We start from the raw sequence: 22,745 nt of genomic DNA, 5'->3' as shown, positions 1-22,745 counted from the left end.
TCGAGAACTTGCCGATTTAAGTTAATTAAGCCAGTTCTTAACACATGTCCATACAAGTTCTGTCTATTCTCCTTTATCTTTTCCAACAAAAGAGACACGCCCATCTTCTTTCTTATGCTATCATTGGTCAACGATCCAGCTATCTGATCATACGCATTTCTATTACCCCCCACATCTTTTTCTCACCAGCTCGCAATGCCCAAGTTTCACATCCATGGTACGACAATTTGGTAGGCCTTATCCTTAAGCCACAGTGGAATTTTCCTGTCACAAAGGACCCCTGATATAATTCTTCATTTATCTAATCCTTCTGTATCCTAGCGTTAACCAAGTCAGGATGACCTCCATCTTGATGTATTGTGGACCCAAGATAGCTAAACCTTTCAACTTTCTATTATGTAGCAACTTATATAGTTCCTTGACATGGACATGCAACGTTTGTTGCCAGATATATTGTTTTAGGACTGATGCGAAGGCCATATTTTGCCAACCTAACTGCCCAAACATCGGCCCGCGGTGCATCAATTCGGTTTCCTCGCATCAATGGCATCTGCACCTCTGCAAATCCTCGGTTATGGTATAGAGGATGGTACGAAGAGGAAGAGACCTAACGCTGACCTTTGGTGTCGCCCGACATCTATGGGAAACGGCCTCGAGTCTCCAACTGCCGTTCTTACTATTGAAGCAGAATCCTCGTACATACATTTAATTAGGCGCATAGCCAGGGATAATTTTTTTTACATTGTGATTTTTTTGAGCATTAAAAATTTTAGAACTATTCATCATAAAAAATTTATTAGAACCAATCATATTTGAAAATATGATAATTTCGAACACAAAAATATTGGAAAATACAAAATATTAAGAGCGAATATAATACGGTTAAAAAATATTATAACTAAATAAATATATGCAAATTACAATAAAATATAAAATTAAACATTTTGTAATGATAAAAGGTTAGTCAAAATATCGTTCATAAATGAAAATTTAACTTTGCGAATGCGCTATTATTTAAAAATAATTTATTTTGTGTTGGGGATTAGATCTCGATGAGTAAAGCTAGCCTATTCAATCAATTTTAAGATGTCATACTTTTGATATATTTTATTCTATGTAATGAAGAAAAGGTCCTCTCATCTGTTGTATTGGTATCATTGCCAAAATATACAGTAATTTTAATATATTTGGAAAACTTATAAAATATATATTAAAGTATGCAATGCTTCCACTGTATTTCTTAGAGGATTTTCTACAAAAATGAATCTTCCACTTTAATATTGGAACGATTTGTTTGTAGGTAACATCAAGGCTTGTGAATCTCAAAATCATATAATTTCACTTTCACCTCAGCAATTACATAAATCTCGAGAAATTCCTGTTCGATATTTTTCCGTCGTCTTCCAAGTTGTAACATAAAAATATTCGCAATTCTCATAACTTCAGCCAAAGAAAAATATTTTATAACATTGTTGTGGAATAAATATTTATTAATACATTCCAATGAAAAACATCAGTAGTCATATTAAATCTAATAATCTATCAGCTTCAGGTGAAATAGTGTAACAAATGATTCTGATAGTTCTACAAAGGCATACAAAATAAGTTCTACTAGATCCAAAAAATTCTGTAACAGCTTGATGTCGAAGCCTCCATCTTGTTGTGCAGGCTTTTTTCAGTTTATTTTTCTTTTAACACGAATTAAAAAATTATATTCAGCAAATTCTGTCTATTAATATAACTGAACATTTCACACTCTAGAAATTTTCTAATCATAGTTATTAGTGGAGATAAATTAAATAGAATTTTTTTTGGGTGATGAAATTTTCTTATATCCATCACTGTTTAAGGTTTAAAAATGTAAGAAAACTAACTTTAAATTTTCTTGAGATAAAATATTAATATACAAGGAATAAGTATTTAAATTAACTTTTTGCTAATGTTTAGAATAGAATACACCTATTGAAATAGAATATTTTGCAATTTACAATTCATGAAGCTTTTTAATATTTTTAAAAATTCTTCCTATGGTTTGAGGATTTCTCTCCCTCTCCCACCCCCTCTTGCTGGCTGAGACCTTATATATTTTTTCGAAAAATTCCGAATCCACCCCAGCTGGCTACGCGCCTCTAGTGAGTTCCACATAACCCCGGGATTCCAATTTTGCGCATACACCACCATATCAGATTTCTGAGTATGGTATTCTATGCCTTTTACAAGTCAATAAACACCATATGCAGTTCCTTTCTAATCTACCCATATTTTTTCATCAGTTTACGAAGGGCAAAAATTAGATCAATGGTTGAACCATTTATTTTCTTTTTTGATTGATACTTTTCCTTTTTTAAATGGGCACCCTGTAATTAAGCCTAAAACGAAATTTACATTGATTGATAGTTAATGCCTATCGACAAGAATTATCTCCCTCACATCAACATAACAATTTTATAGTAAATAAGAAGCTTTTATACCTAAATTTATTTTCGATTTTTTTTTCATCCAGATGATATATACAGTGGCATAGCCATAATTTTATCATAGGGGGGAGGGGTAAAAAGATGAACACTCAATTGCTTATATCTTAGGCTGTGTTAAAATTATTTTAAATATTTGCATATAACAATATATCAAAATTTTAGAGAGTATTTCATTTCATTATAGATTTTATTTATTATATAAAAATACTTATACCAAAATCAGATATCTGTACCCACTTTTTTAATTTGTACTCTTTTAAATTGAGCATTTTTGAAGCAAAATTCATTTAAAATGCAATAATTGGTAATTTTTTCATATTTTTTATTAATATTTATCTTTTTTAGATGTATTTAAGAATATTTGTTTTTTTAATCAATTTATATCTAAATATATGATTTTCCAATGGAGTACCTTGAACCCGTAGTATGGGCAATAAATAATAATGCCAAATAACGAGTAGGAAGAAAGGAGAAGAATTATTATTTTTTCGCTAATCTTTCATAAACATTTAATTTCTTTCATTAATTTTTTTTGAGAATGAAAGCCACAATAAATATATATATTAAATGTAAGCTATATTAAAAAAAATTTTATAAATAAAGGTAAATTTAAAAAATATAGTTTGTTAAAAAATTGAGTAAGGATTTTATAAAAAAAAATGTATAATAATAATAAGGAAGGTTTGCTGCAAAAATTAAGATATTTTTTTAGTTGTAGGGATCATCATTAGAACCGAAGTTATAAACATTCAAAAAGTGCTAAAAATGACCTTTTTGGCCACTTTAACCTAAAATAAATAAAAAACCTGACGTGCTAGAAAGAAACTGACAGCAGATTTAGAATATGCATAAAAAACTGTCTTAATGTTTATTTTATTTTCTCCCAAAAAATCAATTTGAAATTTGTCACACAGTGTTATCAATTTAGTAAAAATTTTATTTTTCATGGGGGTGGGCATTGGGTGGGGGGGGGGGGGGGTTGAAGGTTTACTCTCCCCCCCCTATGTCTACGACACTGGATATATAATATATCTAAATTTTATTATATCATAAAATTTAGATTTTTAGTTTTTCCCTCAATCCTTATTATAAAAGGTTTTTTAATTATATTTTTTTATATATTCCTATGTGTAGTCTTATGTACTCTGTTACTATTTCCAACCTACCCTATCTTTTTAAACTTGAAAAATCAAAATACATTAAAAACTAAAATTTTCTAAAAAAAAGTATTATATATTAGACAGAATTCATCAATTTTTCTTCATTAATAATTGCAGCATTATTGGATTTTATAAAATCTCGATGTGTCCCGGTCTTCCCCTTTTTTGAGGATATTTTTTTTTCTTCTTAGCAGAAACTGATAATATCATTAGACAGACTCATCAGCAGATTGCACAGAATGCACTTCTTCGCAATCATTATTAATACTATAAAATAAACAGCAGAGTTGTTAAACGCTACTTTTAAAAGTAGCGCGCTACCGCTATCGCTATTTGTCAAAAAAGTAGCTCGCTATTAGCCACCATTTTTTTAAAGTAGCTTTAGCTACTTTTTATATAAAAAATTTACAAAAAAATTTTTTATTTTTTGCTTATAATGTTATTGTATAGTAAATATATAAAAATCAACATTTATAAATATTAAAATATAGTTAGTTTGATTATAAAAAAAATTATGTAATAAAAATAAATATTTATGGTAATTTGTTGCATTTTAATAATAAAATCATTTCAATATTATCATCGCCATGTCTAGAGCGACTATCAGAAAGTATAAGTTTTGCCTTATTAAATAATCTCTCGACACTAGCACTTGAGGGTAAGGGCGTATTTAATCTTATATACATATTTTTAATATAAGATAGATTATCAATAATTTTATTTGCAAGTATACATCGTATGTCTGGCATCCTATTATCATTTTGAGGGCTAATGCCACAGATCTTCTTTTTAAAGTTCTAGGGTCTAGCTAATGGCCTGTGATTCCCAAATAAGCTCAAAAATATTTAATCAGATCAATTTATAAATATAAATAAGTTTTTACCTTCTGTTATGTGTTCAACTATCTCCCGTGGTACATATATATGATATCTCTGATAACTCTACTATTAGTGCATCTTTAATCATTTTAAAGTTATCTGCTAATTTATTCATTAGTGTCTGGCGGCATAAAATTGTTGTACCAGGGGATAGAGTTTTAATCATCATGGTAAATGATGGATTATCAACTAAGGACATTGGCTGAACTGTATAAATTATAAAATCAACAATAACTTTATCAGCTAATTTATGAGAAATATTGTCATATGCATTATTAATTAATTTGGTTTGAATTGAATTAGTCTTTTTGGATGTAGAGTCGCCTATACCAAAATTATTTAGATGTTTCTCCATTTCCTTAAAACTCATGAGCAGTCTTATAAAATAAATATTATTAGAATGTAGACAATTTACCTTTAGGCGTTTCTTGAGGTTATAGCTACTGGATTGATTTGAGGAAATATTTTTTTTTACATTTTAAACAAATAAATTTGAAACCAGTTTTGGTTATATATTTATTTAAAAAAATTTTCAAATCTAGGGAATGGGAAATTTGTATTATAGCTATTAAGAACATTTTCTTCCCTGGAATCTTCCATTTCATTAATATCATTGTCTGAATCACTTTCAACGATTTGGATATCCATAGGCGATGACATTTTAAATTATTAACACGTGATTTAGGTTTGTAATACAAATGAAAATATAAATTACAAGAAATTATATTTTAATTTCAAAATTAAATAATAAATTATAAAAATTATAATTAATTATGATTTTATATTTTAATTTTCATGTTTACACTTACCTTCATTATATTTTTTAAAAGTAGCGAAGTAGCGGCTACTTAGCTACTTTCAAAAAAAGTAGCGCGCTAAAAAATTAAATAATTACAAAAAAGTAGCCGCTATTAGCTATAGCTACCAAAAAAGTTAGCGCGCTACTTTAACAACTCTGATAAACAGGAATATTATTTTATTAAACCAATGTGTAAATTACCATATACCAGAGGCAAAATATAATATCAATTTAAAGTAATTGTCATTATAAATCGACTTTTTGTTTGTTCATAATAAAAAAATTTGTATCTACTATATAAAAAAATATATATTAGTAAGAGTAATAACTATACAATATGAGCATCTGTAAAATAAATCATTTTTGGCCCAAGTTCATTACTCTTCTTTTCTAAAAAATTTATAATTGAAGGAATAATTATTTTTGGTTAAGAGTGAGAGAAGAAAAAATGACCATTGACATATTAATCTCACTATTCTTTCTATCCAGTTTCTTTTATTTTGAAATGTTATGTAATGTGCTTTACAAATGTGTAATTTTAATAAAATTACTCAAAAGTTTATAGCGAAATTGTCTGAATTATATAAATACATTTTCATCGAATCTTCAAATTTAAAAATGCGCTCTTAACAAATTAAATTGTTTTAATATTTTCATAATTTTATATCATTTATTTAGCTCTTTTAAAATTTAAAATGTAATTTTTCCGCCAATGTGTTATTTTTTCAACTTTAAATTATTTGAGCGCGTTTTTATTTAAAAATATGATTTTATAAGAAATTTATTCCAGCATATTTAGATTTCCTACACTATGAATTTCAAACATGTTTGTCGTTAACTTTTGAGTCATTTATAATTTTTAAAAAAATCTGTGGAAAGAACTAACAGAAATTGTATTAAATTCTAAAGTTTAGGGCAAAATTTCCTAAAAAATCCAGAATATGCTTTTTACAAGCCGGCATAGGCGTAGTCCGGGGGGGGGGGGGGGGTTAGAAGTAATTTCGCTCCTTCCCCTTTGGAAATTTGCTTGTTCTAAAAAATCCCCCTATACAAACCCTCCTACCCCTCTCTTTCCCAAATATGTAGTTAATATATCACTATAAACAAGAATTTGAAAGGAAAATTTAATAAAGTTAATAAAATCAGCATCCCCTAGTTTAGTTTTTATTTTTGAGCCCCCCAGTATATTTAAAAAATATGAATTAATTTTTATAAGAAAATATCAATGTAGTCCTTTTTTGAAAATTTTTTTATGAGCACGTTTTTAATCACCTCCTAAATAAAAAGGAGTAATGACACAGAATGACATGTTATAAAACTAGTTAATGGTTTTTTAAACTTTTAGGTAATTTCAATAACCTTCTAGCACCTTTTTTAGGAATGATAATTTTCCTTCAGATTATTCAAAATTATATTATTCTATTTCGTAATGATTTAGTTCAAATTAAACTTAAATAGAAAGTTCTAAGTTTTTGTTCAGAATTTTGGAGATGATTTATTAATAATTTTAAAAAATGCCTTAAATTCAATGTTAGACAGTCTCATATTATTTACCTTTAATATCAAGCATAGCATACTAATTGAGAGAAAGAAAAAAGAAGAATTGTACATAGAAAAAATCCGATTTTAAACAAATACCCCACCCCCTCCCCCTCCCCAACATCCCCAATAAATAAGTTTTATAGATAATTTTAATTTTGTAAACTTTAAAAAAAATAAAATAAAGGAGATCCTATACCGAGAAATCTTTTTATATCTTCGGACCGGTTAGTTCCTGGGGATTTGTTGAATATACCGAGAGGAGGGTATGAATTTATGCCTTGCGATGCATTATTATTGTCAGGTCATTGTGTCGTAAGTGAAGCAATGCTAACAGGTAAAATCTTCAATTTACTGTCATTTATTTTATTTTAATTAATTGGATAGGTGAAAGTATGCCTAGTTATAAAATACCCATTAAACCCTTGGAAATGGAAATGTTTAAAATGAGAAGAGATTCTAAGCATCTTTTATTATGCGGGTGTAAAATAATGCAAACAGATGTTGACGCTAACAGGCAACATATTGAATGTGTTGTCATGAGAACAGGTATTGCCGAATAATTTTTAGGAATACAGTGAATGCTTTCAAACTTTTAATATATGTCATTTTGCCTGTTTTAACAATTTTTTGTAAATATAACAGAATATGCCACTGATATTGTAGGGTTCTAATTCCATTTCCATACATTTTTTAGAAACTGCATTTTTTTAAAAAATTATTCCATCTCATTAATATTATAGAAAGATATTTTATTATACAAACATATTTAAGATAATATTTTGGAGGTTTATTAATGTAAATAGAATGGAATATTAATATCCAAATTTTATTTTGAAGAATTATGAGTAATCAACGAAGAATGTTTATTAAACATAATAAATGATTATTTTTGATAACTGTTTTAAACTAGGTTTTAACACCCTCAACGGAGACAGGATTAGATATATCATATATCCCAAGCCAACGGTTTTTAAATTTAGCAGAGATATTTCATTGTATATTGGTTGCTTGACTACACTAGCAGTGATTGGAATAATTTTTAAAATGGCACTAGACGTAAGAGAATTTATGCTATATATATTTATAAAATAATCAAAATGCTATATACTAAGTTTTCCATGGCTGCTAATGATGGCAGAGAGTTGACCCCGATTTCAATAATATTGGATGGCCTGGATTTATTGACGATTGCAGTGTCCCCCGCACTTCCAGCCTGTTTAGCTATAGGCATCGTGATAGCTTACAACAGATTGAGAAAAGAAAATATTTTGGTTTTAAATACCAATGCTATTACGATAGCAGGAGCCATTAATGCAATTATTTTTGACAAAGTATAAATACAATTTTAATCCCAACGTATTATTTAACATATTATTTTTTAAATAGACAGGTACTCTAACCGAAAACGACATAGATATTTTAGGGGTTGTTGATACAGATTATTACACTATGAAGTAAAACAAAATATATCAGTTGCTTTTAAAACACCTTACCCTTCATCAAATTATAGATTTAATGAGAAGTTAAAAATTCCAGATAAATTAGAATTCTGTCCATTCTTGAGGGCACTCATTACTTGCCACACTTTAACCCTCACAGATGATATTTTATCTGGCGACCCATTAGATATAAAAATGTTTGAGAGCACAAAATGGGTAAAATTTAACAATATAATTTGTTGATTTTTATTATTTAGAGAATGAAGCATTACAAACTATTAAAATCAGATATTAAAATAATACTAAAGCCCGCTAAGGAAGATAAAGTTTAAATAAAATGCATTTAACTGTACAATGTTTTTTTAGAATACACCACATATTGGTGTTGTTCATCGCTTTCCGTTTGAGTCTGTGTTGCAAAGGATGAGTATCATTTGCAATGTTTATGGGACAAATTATTTTGAAGTCTATTGCAAAGGGTCTCCTGAAATGATCCACAGTTTATGTGTACCTCATTCGAGTAAAGTTTTAATTTTTATTAAATGCCATGCATATTTGGGCCTATCTCATACAATTATATAATATTTTTCCCTTTTAAATTATCTATCTGTTTAGCTTAGACAGCACTTTTAAAACAATAACTATCCAAATCACGATTTTTTTTAAATGGGTGGCATTACATGATCTGATAGTAAAATGAATAAATTTGCTTGATATTAATAATTTAACCCTTATATAATTAGGCCAATTAACAAAGGACTGTCTCAGGCTAATCTAAAAGGATTGCTATAGTCATTGGGTAATGTAGAATAAAATAATTACCCCCCATTTTTAAACTGTTATATAGGTATCGATATTTTAATAATCACTTTCTCTTTAATTGTCGAAAGAAAATTTAATACTAAATTTTATAATTGTAAAGGCAAAAGAATATCAAAAAAGAGCAAATTTATAACATTGTATTTCATATTTTTACTCCAAAAATCTTTTTAAAACATGCATAATCATACATTTTATTTAATAAATATTTAAATCCATTGGCAAAAGTTAGGAAAAAGATGAGACCGGGGACAGTTTGTCCATAAAAAATTGAAGTGCTATAAAAAAATAGACAAAGCAATTTTTCTAAAATGTTTTAACGTAATTTTATTCTTTACAGTAAATAAATAAAAATAAATTGTCAATTATGTTAAATTTATTAGGGTTCATCTATATCACATATATCACCCGGAAGTACTTGTTGTCACTTAAATCTGTCATTTAATCCCAAAAAATAAATCAATCATCTTCATATTGTCATTAGTGGTCCTAGACAAACTAGTGACTTCTAATATTTTTATAAATTTAGTTGGATATTTTTTATTCAAAATAATCCCTGCTTAAAAATGGCTAATACGTATCCCGCCAAAACCTGCCCCAGGTCTTCACAATTAATTAAAATTTAATTTTAAGATATTAAATTACCATAAATTGTGTCAATATTTTTATATATGATCAAATATATAGTCCATTATCATATAGAATTAATATTAAGCCTAAACAACGTTTATAAAAAAAATTATTCGTGAAAATGTGAAATTTTAAAAATTACATTTGGTATGTTAAAATTTAAATTTGCATTTAAAATTTTTCATTAGCAATTTTCGAAACATTTTTGGACCTACTTAAGCACCTTATTAAAATACATATTTTGCTTAAATTTCAAAACTTAAACTTTATTAATTTTTAAATTATCCAAGAAGGAAATACCTACCCCGGGAACACACTATCCCCGGTCTCCCATACAAACCCCGGGCTGTTATAAATATTTTTTCATAAAACCCAAGCCGGGCTGAGTTAATTATTTAAAAATAAATTCACATCACTTAACCAGATGGAAAATAATAGAAATCAATTAATAACATTCATTTGCTGCTCACATTTTAATTTACATTTGAAACAATTTACAAAATACCGCCAAATTATTTAAAATGACGAGATTTTAAAGTTCAACTAAGTTTAAAAATATAATACCTGAGACTTTTAAAAAAATTCGAGCGGGCTTGGAAATAAATTTTTTCTAAAAAATCCGGGCTGAACTTTGTCAGCTATATGTCACTGATTTAAATATCAATATAAATTTATTCTGTATAATTTTTTTTTTATAAAAGTCATAATTTAAGCATCTACCTCCAAATAATGTTGTTTTGTATTTATTTAATAAAAATTTAAGAAACATTTTAGAAATATAGTTTAGTATAAAATAAAGGCTACTGAAAATGTCGGCTCAAAATATCTACATATATTTTTATTTTAAGACCTGGGTGCTTATAAACCCCATTGTTAAAAAATCTAGATTTGGCCGATTTTTAAAAACTTCTAAATAAAGATTTTGGATAGAAAAAAGGTTACCCGAGCTTCGAAATAGTGCTAGATAGTAGAAAGGTTTGACCCACTTTTGGTGAAACAGGCTTAGGTAATATTTTTATAGGCTAAAATTTTTATTTCGCAATGACTAAAGTGGGTTTAACAAAACTAATCGAGAGTTAATTACATGAAATTTCTTTAATAAATTAGGATTTAAGATCGATATCGATTTATTAAATGAAAATGAATATACATCGATTTCTATAAATATATGACTATATGGTTAACTGTTTTTCATTTCCAAATACTGAAAGAATTATAATAACAACGAAGAATACAGTGAATTTATAAAACGAGTAAGGGAGGTGGGGGTTAAGCAGACAATCGTTTGTCACTTCTTTCTTTAGGACTCCATGTTTTAAATTGGTAAAATGTAATTTAATTATCTTTTTCCGAATTCAAGCAATATCGGCCAAAAGCAAATTTTTCTCACATTTTTTACAAAAATATTTATTGGTATATTTCAAATTTTACAAAGTTTTAGAGGATTTTCTTACATATAACTTATAGATAATGCTTTGTCCTAAATCAAAATTTGCTAAAGCCATTTAAATGTTTTTACTACCCCCAGGGGTTTTGGCAGCGGGTAAGAAGTAGCAAAGGACTAGGTTAAATACCTAATATTATTCTCCAGACTGGAATTAAATGAAAAAAAAACCTAGATGTTAATAAATCTAGTGATCAAATAGCCCACAAAGCTAATTCAAACTTTAAATGAGCTGGCAAATCATCTAAATAATATATAAATGATATATCCAACAATTATGAGAGCGATATGGAGAGGGACTTAAATGATAGTATTAATTAAGATCCATCCTGTTTCTATACATTTATTCCTAATTTAGTTATCCCCTCCTCTCCCTAGACTTTATAGCCTCCCTCTGAATTGGACAATAAGAGCAAAAAATATTTAGAAACTATTAGCTTCACCCTAAGAAAAATTACATTATGGAAATGATAAGATGTGTCCTGATTTGAATGGGCACATTTTAGATTTTCTAAGAAATGCCTTTTATATAATGTTCATATTTAGAGGATAAAAATTAAAATCTAGCTTCACTTATATACCTTGTATAAAATTATTAAAAAGTTCCAGAATGTTATCAAGAAGAATATGAATCACATGCCAATCAAGGATTCAGGATACTGGCTTTTGGATTTAAATATTTGGATGATTATAGATTAGCTGATACAAAAAATGTGAAAAATTTAGCCAGGTTTTAAACTCATTCCAATTTACTTTATTTGTCATTTATTACTCATCTAGAACTTCTTAGGCCATTTCCAAAAAGAACGTTTTTTCAAAACGGTTTTTGAGACATGTTTCAATTTTTCATTGTCGAATTTTTTTTATATTAGAATATTTAAAAAAATCAAATATCCGTTTGTTTGGAAATAAATAAAATAGCTGAAAATCGCTTTGAAAAACGTTCTGTCTGGAAATGGCCGATAAAAGAGATTAGTTTTTCATCAATTTTCGATAGGTTTTTTTATTATAAATGACAAGATGATATAAATGTACAGATGTCATGCGATTTAAAAAATATAATATTTAGGCGAGTTTCATTTTCTAAATTTTGAATGGCCCTAGAGCTTAAAATTTTTAATATTTATATAACCATAATTCTAAGTTGCCTTTATAAATATATTTCATTTATCCGCTTGTACTTAATTAAATTCTCTTGAGAACAGAATGATGTCTCACAAACTAAACTATTTTGTTACTATTCGATTTTTATTTTGAATAGGACTATTTCGTATATCATTGGCGTATCAAGAATTTTCTTTATGGGAGTTATTGGGTGGAGGGGGTCTACTGGCAGTCTTTTATCACTATCAATTTTTTAATATAGCTCTAGGACCCACCTTTATAGGCTTCAGATTCGACTTCAAAAAAATAATTCCCGTTTTTCACTATTTAAAAAACTTTTTTCTTGAAAATTCTTATAGTCAACTATATAAAAAATTGTTAACTTAAACTTTTGATAAAATATGGTTTATAAAATGACATATTATATTCATTTTTAGAATGGGGGAAATTTTTTTATTAGTTTAGTTACGCCATTCCATTTCTTATATATAATATAAATAATGTACATAAAATTTACATTATGCTCAAATAAATGAATTTGTAATTTTTTACAAAATCAACTTAATTAAATATAATTGCCTTTTTCTAATTATGAGTCATGATTTACTATATCGTTGGTATGGTATAGAATTCAGGTGCTCCAAATTTATTGAAACTGGAAAAAAGGATTTTATAGATTCAAATATAAGAACTTATAGATCAATTTAAATAAAAAATTGAGATAATACTATTTCCATTAATTTATTTGATAAAATCAAAATGCAAGTTAAGCAAATTAAACACTTTATGAATTTTTTATCAAAATGATTCATTTCAGTACTATTATAATTTGTTAAATAAATACAAAAATCGAGATGACTTGTTAAGATCCTCAAATTATACAATCTTTATTTAATTCTAATTTATTCATAGAAATAATTTTAATTAACAAAAAATCATGCCATAATTTAGTTGATAATTATTTTCCATATAGAGATTTGCAAAGTCAGGCACAAATCGGACCAATAAGAATTTTTACACAGTTGCCAGCAGGGATCCAAACCGAACCTGAACCGAACCCTTAAACTGCTAAAACTCGGTATTTTTATCAAACCTAAACCGAACCTAAACAGATAAAAAATTTCTAGCCGAACCTGAACCGAACCGCTAAAATGCCTCTGAACCGGTTCGAGTCTCATAATTTTATGCTTATAAAAGAATGTGTAAGTTATTACTAGTATATTGCTAAAATTTTAATTATATTCGAATTGTTTTAAGGATTATTATCAATCACATTTGGTTAATAAGTGTCAGTCATAAATTTTATAGACTTTAGTATATTGCCATTTTACTACATTTTTTAAATATTTTAAGCTTATAAATTATAATGACTAGAGAAAAATTAAATCCAATATATAGATTATTTACATATAGTATTATAAATGACACATCAAATCTGATATCATACTGGCAGTGCCGGCTACCCAAGTTATTGTGGAAAGATGTTTTTCAACAATTAAATTTATATTATCTCCTTGTAGATGTAATTTGAGTGAGACGAATTTTGAAAATATATTAATTGTGCGGCTTAATAAAAAATTTTAAGTAATTGTTCATATTAAAATTAATCATTGATATTTATTTGATATATTTATAAATTAAATATTATTTTATAATGTGCAATTAATAAAAATGAATTTTTGAATGTGTTTTTATTTATTATGAAATAAAAAAAAAATTTTCCCTATACATAATTCGAATGGTTTGAATACAAAAGCGTTTAAACCGGTTTTTAGAGGTTCGAACCGAACCGATATTTTTATTTTTTGCGAACCGAGCCGAAACCTTGAACCGTTATTTTAACTGAACCTGAACCGAACCGATATTCGTTTCGGTTTGGATCCCTGGTTGCCAGGCCCTTAAAATATTTTACCCAGCCTGTAATAATATTTTTTAAATTGCCCATCCTGACCCCGTCCGAAACTATAATTATATGAAATTTGCACAAGTTACCTGACTCGTTATTCAAGTGTTGATTTGAGTACGAAAATTTTTGAACTAATTTATAGGCCCGCTCCCGCTCATCCAATTATAATAGAAAAGTCAGGCCCAGCCTTTTAAATTTTTGTACTAATTTACCTGGCAATTTTTAATGTCTACCATATCTAATTTTCCCTCAATGTCAATTAAGGCTTTTATATTTCCATTATAAAAGCTATTTATTTTTATAACAACTGTTATAAATCAATCTTGTTTAAATATCAGTTAATGATAACAGTATGTATGATAACAGCATTGTGTATTTATAATTGGAAATGAATCTTATCATAAATAAAACTTTCAAATTTTTTATGAATATTATATAATTTATAGATTTATTTAGCATTTTAGTTAGGCACTTCTTATACAAAGAAAAAATCATATTGTAATTTATTTTCAGTTAATTTTTTGTATATGAATTGCCTGGCCCGTTGATTTAGCAATATTAATTGCTATATGTTCTTTTGTCATGATTTATAAAATATAAGAGAATTAATTGAATGTAATTTGTGGTTCCTTGGATTTTTAATTATGGATAACCCTTTGAAACCTGAAACAATTCCAGTTATACAAGATTTAGCGAAAATCAAAATGAGAATGGCCATCGCCACGGGTAATTTTTATTAAACACAAATAAATATTAAAGATTTATAGGAGATGGAATGCATACGACTATATCAATAGCTAAGCAGTGCGGTTTAATTAAAAAAAATGAAAAAGTAGTTGTTATTCATGCAGAAGGGGGACCAGGAAAAGCTCAAGAAATAAGATATACTCACGATTTTATTCAAGATAATGAGAGAGGAGATGCTTCGGTTTACACTTTATTATAATTAATCTAATATTACGAATTTAATTAAGAGAATAGGTACGATAGATTATTTTGATAACGAATATATCGAAGAGAATTCATATACATTAGCAATTACAGGTGAATCATTTGATATGCTAAGAAAATATTTTCCTGATATTATACCTAAAGTATTTTTACAAGAATTTTAAAGATATATTTTATTTAATAAAAGTTGATGGTTAAAGGTGGCATTTTTTCAAGGATGCTTCCCGAGCAAAAAGCACAGTTAATAGAGCATATGAAAGAAATGGAATATTATGTGGCTATGTGTGGAGATGGATCAAATGATTGCAGAGTAATTTTTAATTCTAAGTTAATTTCTATAATTTTGTAGGCACTCAAGGAAGCACATGCTGGCATATCATTATCTGAAGCAGAAACATCTATAGCAGCTAATTTTATTTCAAATCAGCCGAACATTAAAGCAGTTAAAGTTATATTAAGGTATTTAGTTATATTATCGCATAGTTAATAATTACAAATTATATTTTATATAAAGAGAAGGCCGTGCAGCCTTGTCAACTTCATTTGGTGTATTTCAATATGTGGCTGTTTATAGTTGCCTACAATTGGTATCTACTCTAGTGCTAAGTTGGGTATTTTTTAAGATTGTTAAACTCTCTTAACAATTTATGTAATTCAGATTAGACAAGACTTTCCTGATGCCCAAAATCTGTTTTTTGATTTAATTCAACTAACCATATTAATAGATATTTGTAAAATAATTTATATTTAAATCTCATTTTTTTTAGCATCTATAAGTCACTCTCAAAATGAATTATCTCATTTATATCCAGATACGAGCTTATTTGGTTTTATACCTTTTCTTTCACTATTAATATATATTGTGTTAAATTTGATGTTACAAATTGTTATCTACAAGTTAACTACTTTACAAGATTGGTATGTTATTTATATTGTTATAATTTTTTGGAAAGCAAAAAAAGCTACATTTTTTTTTGAGAACTTATGTTTTATAATAGTAATATTCAATTTAATATCATTTATGGAATGACTAGATTTCTTTCCGCTCTCTTGATTCCTGTCCTCTAAACCTTTCCCACGTTCATTAAATCATCCATTAGGTTTCACTATAACTTGAAGTTTCTATTTCGAAGTGAAAGGGAAACGGATCATAAATAACCCGGCAAAACGTGTCTCTATGGCTCATAGGGAAGAGGATGGATCGACGACTTTATTATGGGATATCATGGACAAGGAGGAATAAAAAAAATTACCTTTATTTTTTTAATGTCATGGTTAAAAATTGCTATTAATCAAAATAATTTATTATCAATAGCCCAAACCTTAATCTCCATAATAAATTAAAATTAATTTCTATATATTATAGTTTTTGATCTACATTATTTATACCAGTCAACCTAGGCATGTGTTGAATGATCATATATCCTGAAATAACTGGCCATATCATTTTATTGTAAAATATTTATCACTAATATCGATAAGTGCTGAATCTGCTGATATATCTCAAATACATAGCCTCTGATAAAATGCATAACAAACTTGTTATTTAAAAATATTATAATAACTTTCAACCTTAAACTTAAAATTTTAAAAAAATTTGGAAATTTTTTATAACAACTTTCAACACATTTTTATAATAAAATAATTTATAAATTTTATATATACATAATAAAATTTTATTCTATATTAGTTTTTATCAGTTTTAAAATATACATTATATATTATAATGATGTTATAATTAAAATTTTGAATTTTATTTATAATAAAAACTATATTTTTGTATCCCCAAAGATATAAATTTTAAATAAATATTTAATTATCAGAATTGTAATTAATATAATCTATTTAAAAAAATTTACATATTAAAATAGCATATACCAAATATGTTAAATATTTAAAAAAAACAAATAGAAAAAACTTTATAAAGAGCTAATATGGTATAAACTGAGAGGAAAATAAAAAGTAAAAATCTAAGATAGCTCTTTGAAAAGTAGGCTACTATTGAAGCTAATGAGTTCACTTTGATGGCTAGGGCCACTTTGTTGAAGGAAAACCTCTTCTCGTGGTTCTCTTGCGAGTTGACTGATTTGAGTGTCTATATTTTTAAAGCTAGTGCAAGCTTCCGAATTTGGTAAATGTGGTCGAAATATTATTATGAAACAATGGTCGTTCAAAATTTCTGTTCATTTTGAAATTTTATGTTTTTCTTTGTGATCCAAAATAGTGGGGGCTTGATTGGAGGGGGTCAGGGGGTCAATACATGATTAGTCTTATCTGAATGGTGATCCCATCAGGAAGTTAACCGTCGGATCAGAAAAGACCAGGAGGTTCTAGTTTGGAAGGTATTTGTGATTTCATGGCTCTGGGTGATTGAGTTACATTGTGTGTGCCTGATAAAATAACCAATGCAGGAACTACAGTGTTATGTCTTCCCTTCATGTCTACGGATGAATTACAACCTGGTCACATGTGGGAATGGGTGATGGAGCAGTTAATACGAATAGCAAAAGCGTGGGTAAGTTTTGTTAGAAGGTTGAAGTTGAATATTAACAGAGGGAATAGTATGGATAAACTCATGTTCAGTACCATTGAAAGGGAAGAGAATAGGGTGCGTCAGTAGATGACAAACTAGATAAGAATGTTTCAACGCAGCAAGCAACTACAGGCGCATCTCAATCCTTCTGACTATCGATATAAAATATGTTATAGCTAGGTCGATAGGAGATCTAATGCCCAATCCGCCAAATTTGGTATTCCATCTTCACATATTCTGAGTGGATAAGAGTTTTTTAAAATCAGCGTGGAACTGAGTGCCTAGAGAATCCTTAGAATAAAAAAGAATTTTAACAAGAAAAAAGATTTGTATGTGAAAGAAGAGTAAGATGCTTTCCAATTTATGGATGATGTCAAGAATGAAGTTATGGAAGGTGCATATTGCCTGATAATTTCCTGCAGGAGATCCTAGATTAGTACCTTGAATTTGAAATCATGAGTGTCAGGAGCATTTGAATTTAATTGAATGAATTTGGATTATCTCGGAATGAGCGAGAGTCCAAGGATGTGCCCATTTCGTGAAATATGTTAACTGCTTAGTCGATTTCAAAACTGGAATCACTCAAGATTCTATCATAATGTACAAGACGTAAAGAGAGAGGGTGCATTTATAGATTTAATTATGCCATTGATTCCAGACTAAAGAGTAAGGATCCGAGGGGGTCACCCTGTTAAATGCCTTCAACTAGATTTAAATTGTAAAACTCTAGGAAATTGATAGCAAGCAAAAAAATATTTAGTGTATGCCGGAAAAAGGGAGCCAGTAGAATAAGAAGGTGTTGCGGGGAAGATGGTTGTATACATTGTTTTTGAAGTGCGATTAATCTAGCACCAAATAGTGGGAGAGGGGGAGGGTTAACAAAACTGGGTACGTCTATGTTTAAAATTCATTGCATAAGTTTGATAATTTTTGTGATATTTTTTGTTTATGGGATGTGCAAAAATCTGGAGATCACAAAGACGGGGAAAGATGTTTGATACGGCATCCTTTATTTATTGAGTTAAGGACTTCTGGGCTCATTTGTCTGAAATTTTGAATGCGTGAATCCAAAGTAAAAGAATCCTTTGAAATTTTGCAGGGGAGAAGAGATGCAATCACTGAGAGATTAATTTATTTATTTATTTATTCCTTTGCTACTAATACTTAATACATGGCCATTCTGTACATTCATAAATTACTTTTAAGACTCTTAAGTTCAAAACAATTTTACAATATTTTTTTTATTGAGCTGGTCAAACTAATAAATCAACTTATATATACAAATCATAAATATACATATTTGACCAATTTTGAGATAAAAATTAATGTATTAAATTAGGGGGTTACCAGTCAATTCTTATGGCCACTTATCTCCAATTAGAGGTATGCAAAGTAATTTTTTCGCAGCTCAAACCCGGCCCGAGCTCGAATTTCCCGATCCCGAGCACACATATTTTAGTCCAACCCAAGCCCGAATAAAATTTTAGAATTTGAGTTTGAATATTATAATAACTAAAAAAAAATACGTGTATTTATTCATCGCCACCTTAAAGTTTATTTGACGGCCATAATCTAATCAAGATATATATTAATTGCATTTAATTTAATTTGTAAAAAATATTATAATAAGGTTAAAATATAATCGAATCTAAAAATTATAAATACTTTAACCATATTTTCATATATTTGTTATCAGCACATCGACCCTTTTTCATATAGGCGTTATATTTCGGAAATAATTTATTGTGTATACCATCAGCAATATCTATTAAATTTCCAGAAATTGTCGTAGGATTTGGAATGATGCTTTTAACCTATCAATATTTCAATATATAGAGCCAATTTTGGCAAAATATTGGCAACAATCACAAAGTCTTCTCCATGAATTGCATCAAATGATCTCAAATCACGTCCATAAAACAGGGTGAGCACCTTTGTACACTCATTTTTTTAATTTGGCACAACTTTTGAGTTTTTTGGAAACAGTAAAGGTTATCAATTGTTAATTGAATCTTTTTACTCTATATTGTAAATACGCGTTTATGCCTTTCTGGCTAATTTTTGCCTAAAATCTTCTTATACTTTATCATGCATATGGTCCCACAGTCGTGGGGTTTGTTTTGATAAGTTTCTTCCATCCTGATCGAGTAAGGGTCATGTCCGGATTTATCTTCTTAGTCATCATAACTTTGTCTACTTGACCTTTCCACGTAACACGAGGTCGTCCTCTTCCTTTCTTCCCCGGCACCTCCATGTCCAATACTTTTCGATTTACATCATTAGTCTCCCTTCTTATTATATGACCATGCCACCTTAACCGATTTTCGTTTATCAATCCGCCATAGGTTGAATACCTCTGAGACAGTCATTCGTCATATGGTCGAGTATAGTATACCCCAAGCTCCACCGTATCATTCTCATCTCCGTAGCTTGTAATAATTTTTCTTCCGTAGAGTTTAATGCCCATGTTTCACTTCCATAGAGTAACACCGGTCTTACGATGAATTTGTAAGCTTTGCTTTTCAACCATATTGGCATCTTCTTGTCGCACATTACACCGGATATACTTCGCCATTTAAGCCATCCTTTTTGGATCCGTGCATTGACTTCTTTTGCGCAACCTCCCTCTTGATGTAGCATCGAGCTTAGGTATGTAAACCTGTCTACTTTTGGGTACTTTAATTGGTCATCCAGCGATGGGGTGCCTGTAACGTTCATCTCCATGTATACCGTTTTCGATTGTTGACCTTTAAACCATATCCAGCTAATCGTTTTGACCAATTTTCGGCTTCTTCGAACACTTTCTCCTTTGTCTCTTCGCACAGTACTATATCATCGGCATATAGTATACACCAAGGAGATGGCTTTTGGATGTCTCTCGTTATCGTGTTCATAATTATATTGAATAAAAAAGGACTGCAGATCTTTGATGTAATCCAATTTCAACCCAAAAAGGTTTAGAGTCTCCAACTGTCTTACGCAAGAAGTTGAGGCTTCATAGATATTTTTCATAAGCCGTACATATGCGTCAGGGATATTTTGTTTTCTCAAGCACCACCATATTAAATCGCGAAGGACCGTGTCATAAGCTTTCTCCAAGTCAATAAAGACCATATGTAGGTTTCTTTTCTTTTCTCCATATTTATCCATCATTTGTCTTAGTGCGAAGATTGGATCGATTGTAGATTTGCCGGCCACAAATCCGAATTGGTTAGCCGATATTTCCACCTCGTTCTTCAGCCTTATTACTAAGATCCTTTCCATAAGTTTCAAGGAGTGGCAAGTTAGCTTTATACCTCTGTAATTACCACACTCCTGAGGGTCTCCTTTGCCTTTGAATAAGGGTATAATCGTGCTTGCTCTCCATTGATTATGAATTCGTTCTTCTCCCAATATCTTGTTAAAAAGGGACCCTCCTCGTTTTTGACTATTTTAAGGACTCCGACATCGCGACTTTTCTTCTCCCTTATCTTGGCCAATTTGTACATAGCCTGTCGCCTTTATGATCCAGTTTGTTTGCCATCTCGGTGTACGCAGCATTCTTCGCTATTGCAACGGCCTTCTTCGCGGCTCTCTTTGCCTCCCTATATTACTAATCCTCCGACTTTTAGATTTAAGCCACCGTCTATATAGAATTTTCTTTCTTTCGATGAAATCCCTAACCGATTGGTCCCACCACCATAGTTCCTTATTCAAAGCTTTGCCTCCTTTGGTCTGTCCTAGATCTAAATTGCCGTTTCCTTTATGTCCGCAGTTAGCGTCTCCCAATCGCCGTCTACGTTTCGTTCTAACTTCCTGGCACTGGAGGCTTTCTGATGGTATTTATCGTTCGTCGGCGTGTCCTTTAGCATTTCATACCTAATTCGAGGTTCATAAACATTTCTTCTTTCCGGAAACACTTTTCTTTCAAGATCGATGACAAGTAGACGATGTTGCCTGACGATTTCTTCTCTCGGTATTACTTTGCAATCTTTGATCCTTCATAAATCCTTTCGCCGTATAAGCAGATAGTCAATTTGACTAAAATTCTTTCCACTTCTTTAAGTCACAATATGATCTTCACGCTTTTGAAAATAAGTGTTAACGATCGTCATGTCATATACTTGGGATATTTGGAGAAGTTTTTCTCCTTCTTTGTTCTTCAGACCATGCCCATAGCCTCCATGATTTCGTTCATACCCGAGACGATCTTTTCCTATGTGGGTGTTGAAGTCCGCCCCATTAATTAGCTTTTCTTCCTGTCGTATTCCTTGCATCTCTTTTTCCAATGAATCGAAGAATATATCTATGATTCCATACACCCAATTTGAGGAGCATACGCGCGCATAACGGTTAGGAGGCCTCCTTGATCTGCAATCCTCACTCACATTAACCTGTCTGAACATCGTTTGACTTCCACCACCTTGTCCTTGAAGGATTCGCTTAGAACGATACCGACCCCGTTTCTACGATTTGGTGACCCACTGTATAACTTGTATCATTCTCCTAACTCCCGAGCTTTAGTTCCATTCCACCTCGACTCTTGTAGGCAGGCGATGTGTACTTTTCTTCTTTTTAGCATTTGTGCGACCTCGAAGCTCTTTCCAGTCAACGTACCAACATTTTCCATCATGTTATTCGCATTCTATCCATAACCAAATTCCTTAACCGCCTTCGTTGTGAGTCAGGCGGTAACCCTAGTGTATTATTCGCATTTCACTGGCGGGAGATGCAGTGTGCGTCGTTTGTGGAGGACGCCCTAGCTTTCTGTTGTAGAGTTTTATTTGAAACTATCATCATTTTGGAGTAGGTTTTTACAGCCGGTTTCCGACCTGACGCCAACACTCCACATTTTGCACACGGACTTGGGACCGTCGTAGGTAGTGTTAATTTTTGCCTAAAATAATTTAATAAAAAAAAATTGCAGTTTTCATCATTTATAAATGAAAACTTTTTCCAGACCTCAGATTTGCAAATGGCATTTTCCCTTACTTCATATTCATTGTTCTTAATCTCTTCACCAATTTTTTTTAATTTGGCATCCATTGAAATAATTTTTTAATATGAAAATATGAGGCTATTTA

At 29.7% G+C, this 22,745-nt stretch overlaps 1 protein-coding gene across 1 annotated transcript; it reads left to right on the top strand.

The window, feature by feature from the left end:
• Positions 1-543: 543 nt before the first annotated feature.
• On the top strand, positions 544-17,769 carry LOC135926791 (polyamine-transporting ATPase 13A3-like). Its single transcript, XM_065462722.1, has 19 exons — positions 544-589; positions 7,041-7,190; positions 7,241-7,402; positions 7,767-7,912; positions 7,969-8,187; positions 8,243-8,310; positions 8,367-8,511; positions 8,553-8,621; positions 8,662-8,815; positions 11,792-11,918; positions 14,800-14,924; positions 14,966-15,126; positions 15,173-15,292; positions 15,337-15,459; positions 15,499-15,608; positions 15,664-15,760; positions 15,808-15,880; positions 15,917-15,976; positions 17,561-17,769. The coding sequence occupies exons 1-19, from the start codon at positions 544-546 to the stop codon at positions 17,767-17,769; spliced, it is 2,364 nt and encodes a 787-aa protein (XP_065318794.1).
• The last annotated feature ends 4,976 nt before the right edge of the window (positions 17,770-22,745 follow it).

Source organism: Gordionus sp. m RMFG-2023, chromosome 3 (genome assembly GCF_954871325.1).
Source record: "Gordionus sp. m RMFG-2023 chromosome 3, tfGorSpeb1-WG-v2, whole genome shotgun sequence".
NCBI classification, from domain to species: Eukaryota; Metazoa; Nematomorpha; class Gordioida; order Chordodea; family Parachordodidae; genus Gordionus; species Gordionus sp. m RMFG-2023.
Note: the sequence above shows the minus strand (reverse complement) of the source record. Positions and strands in the feature narration are given on the sequence as shown.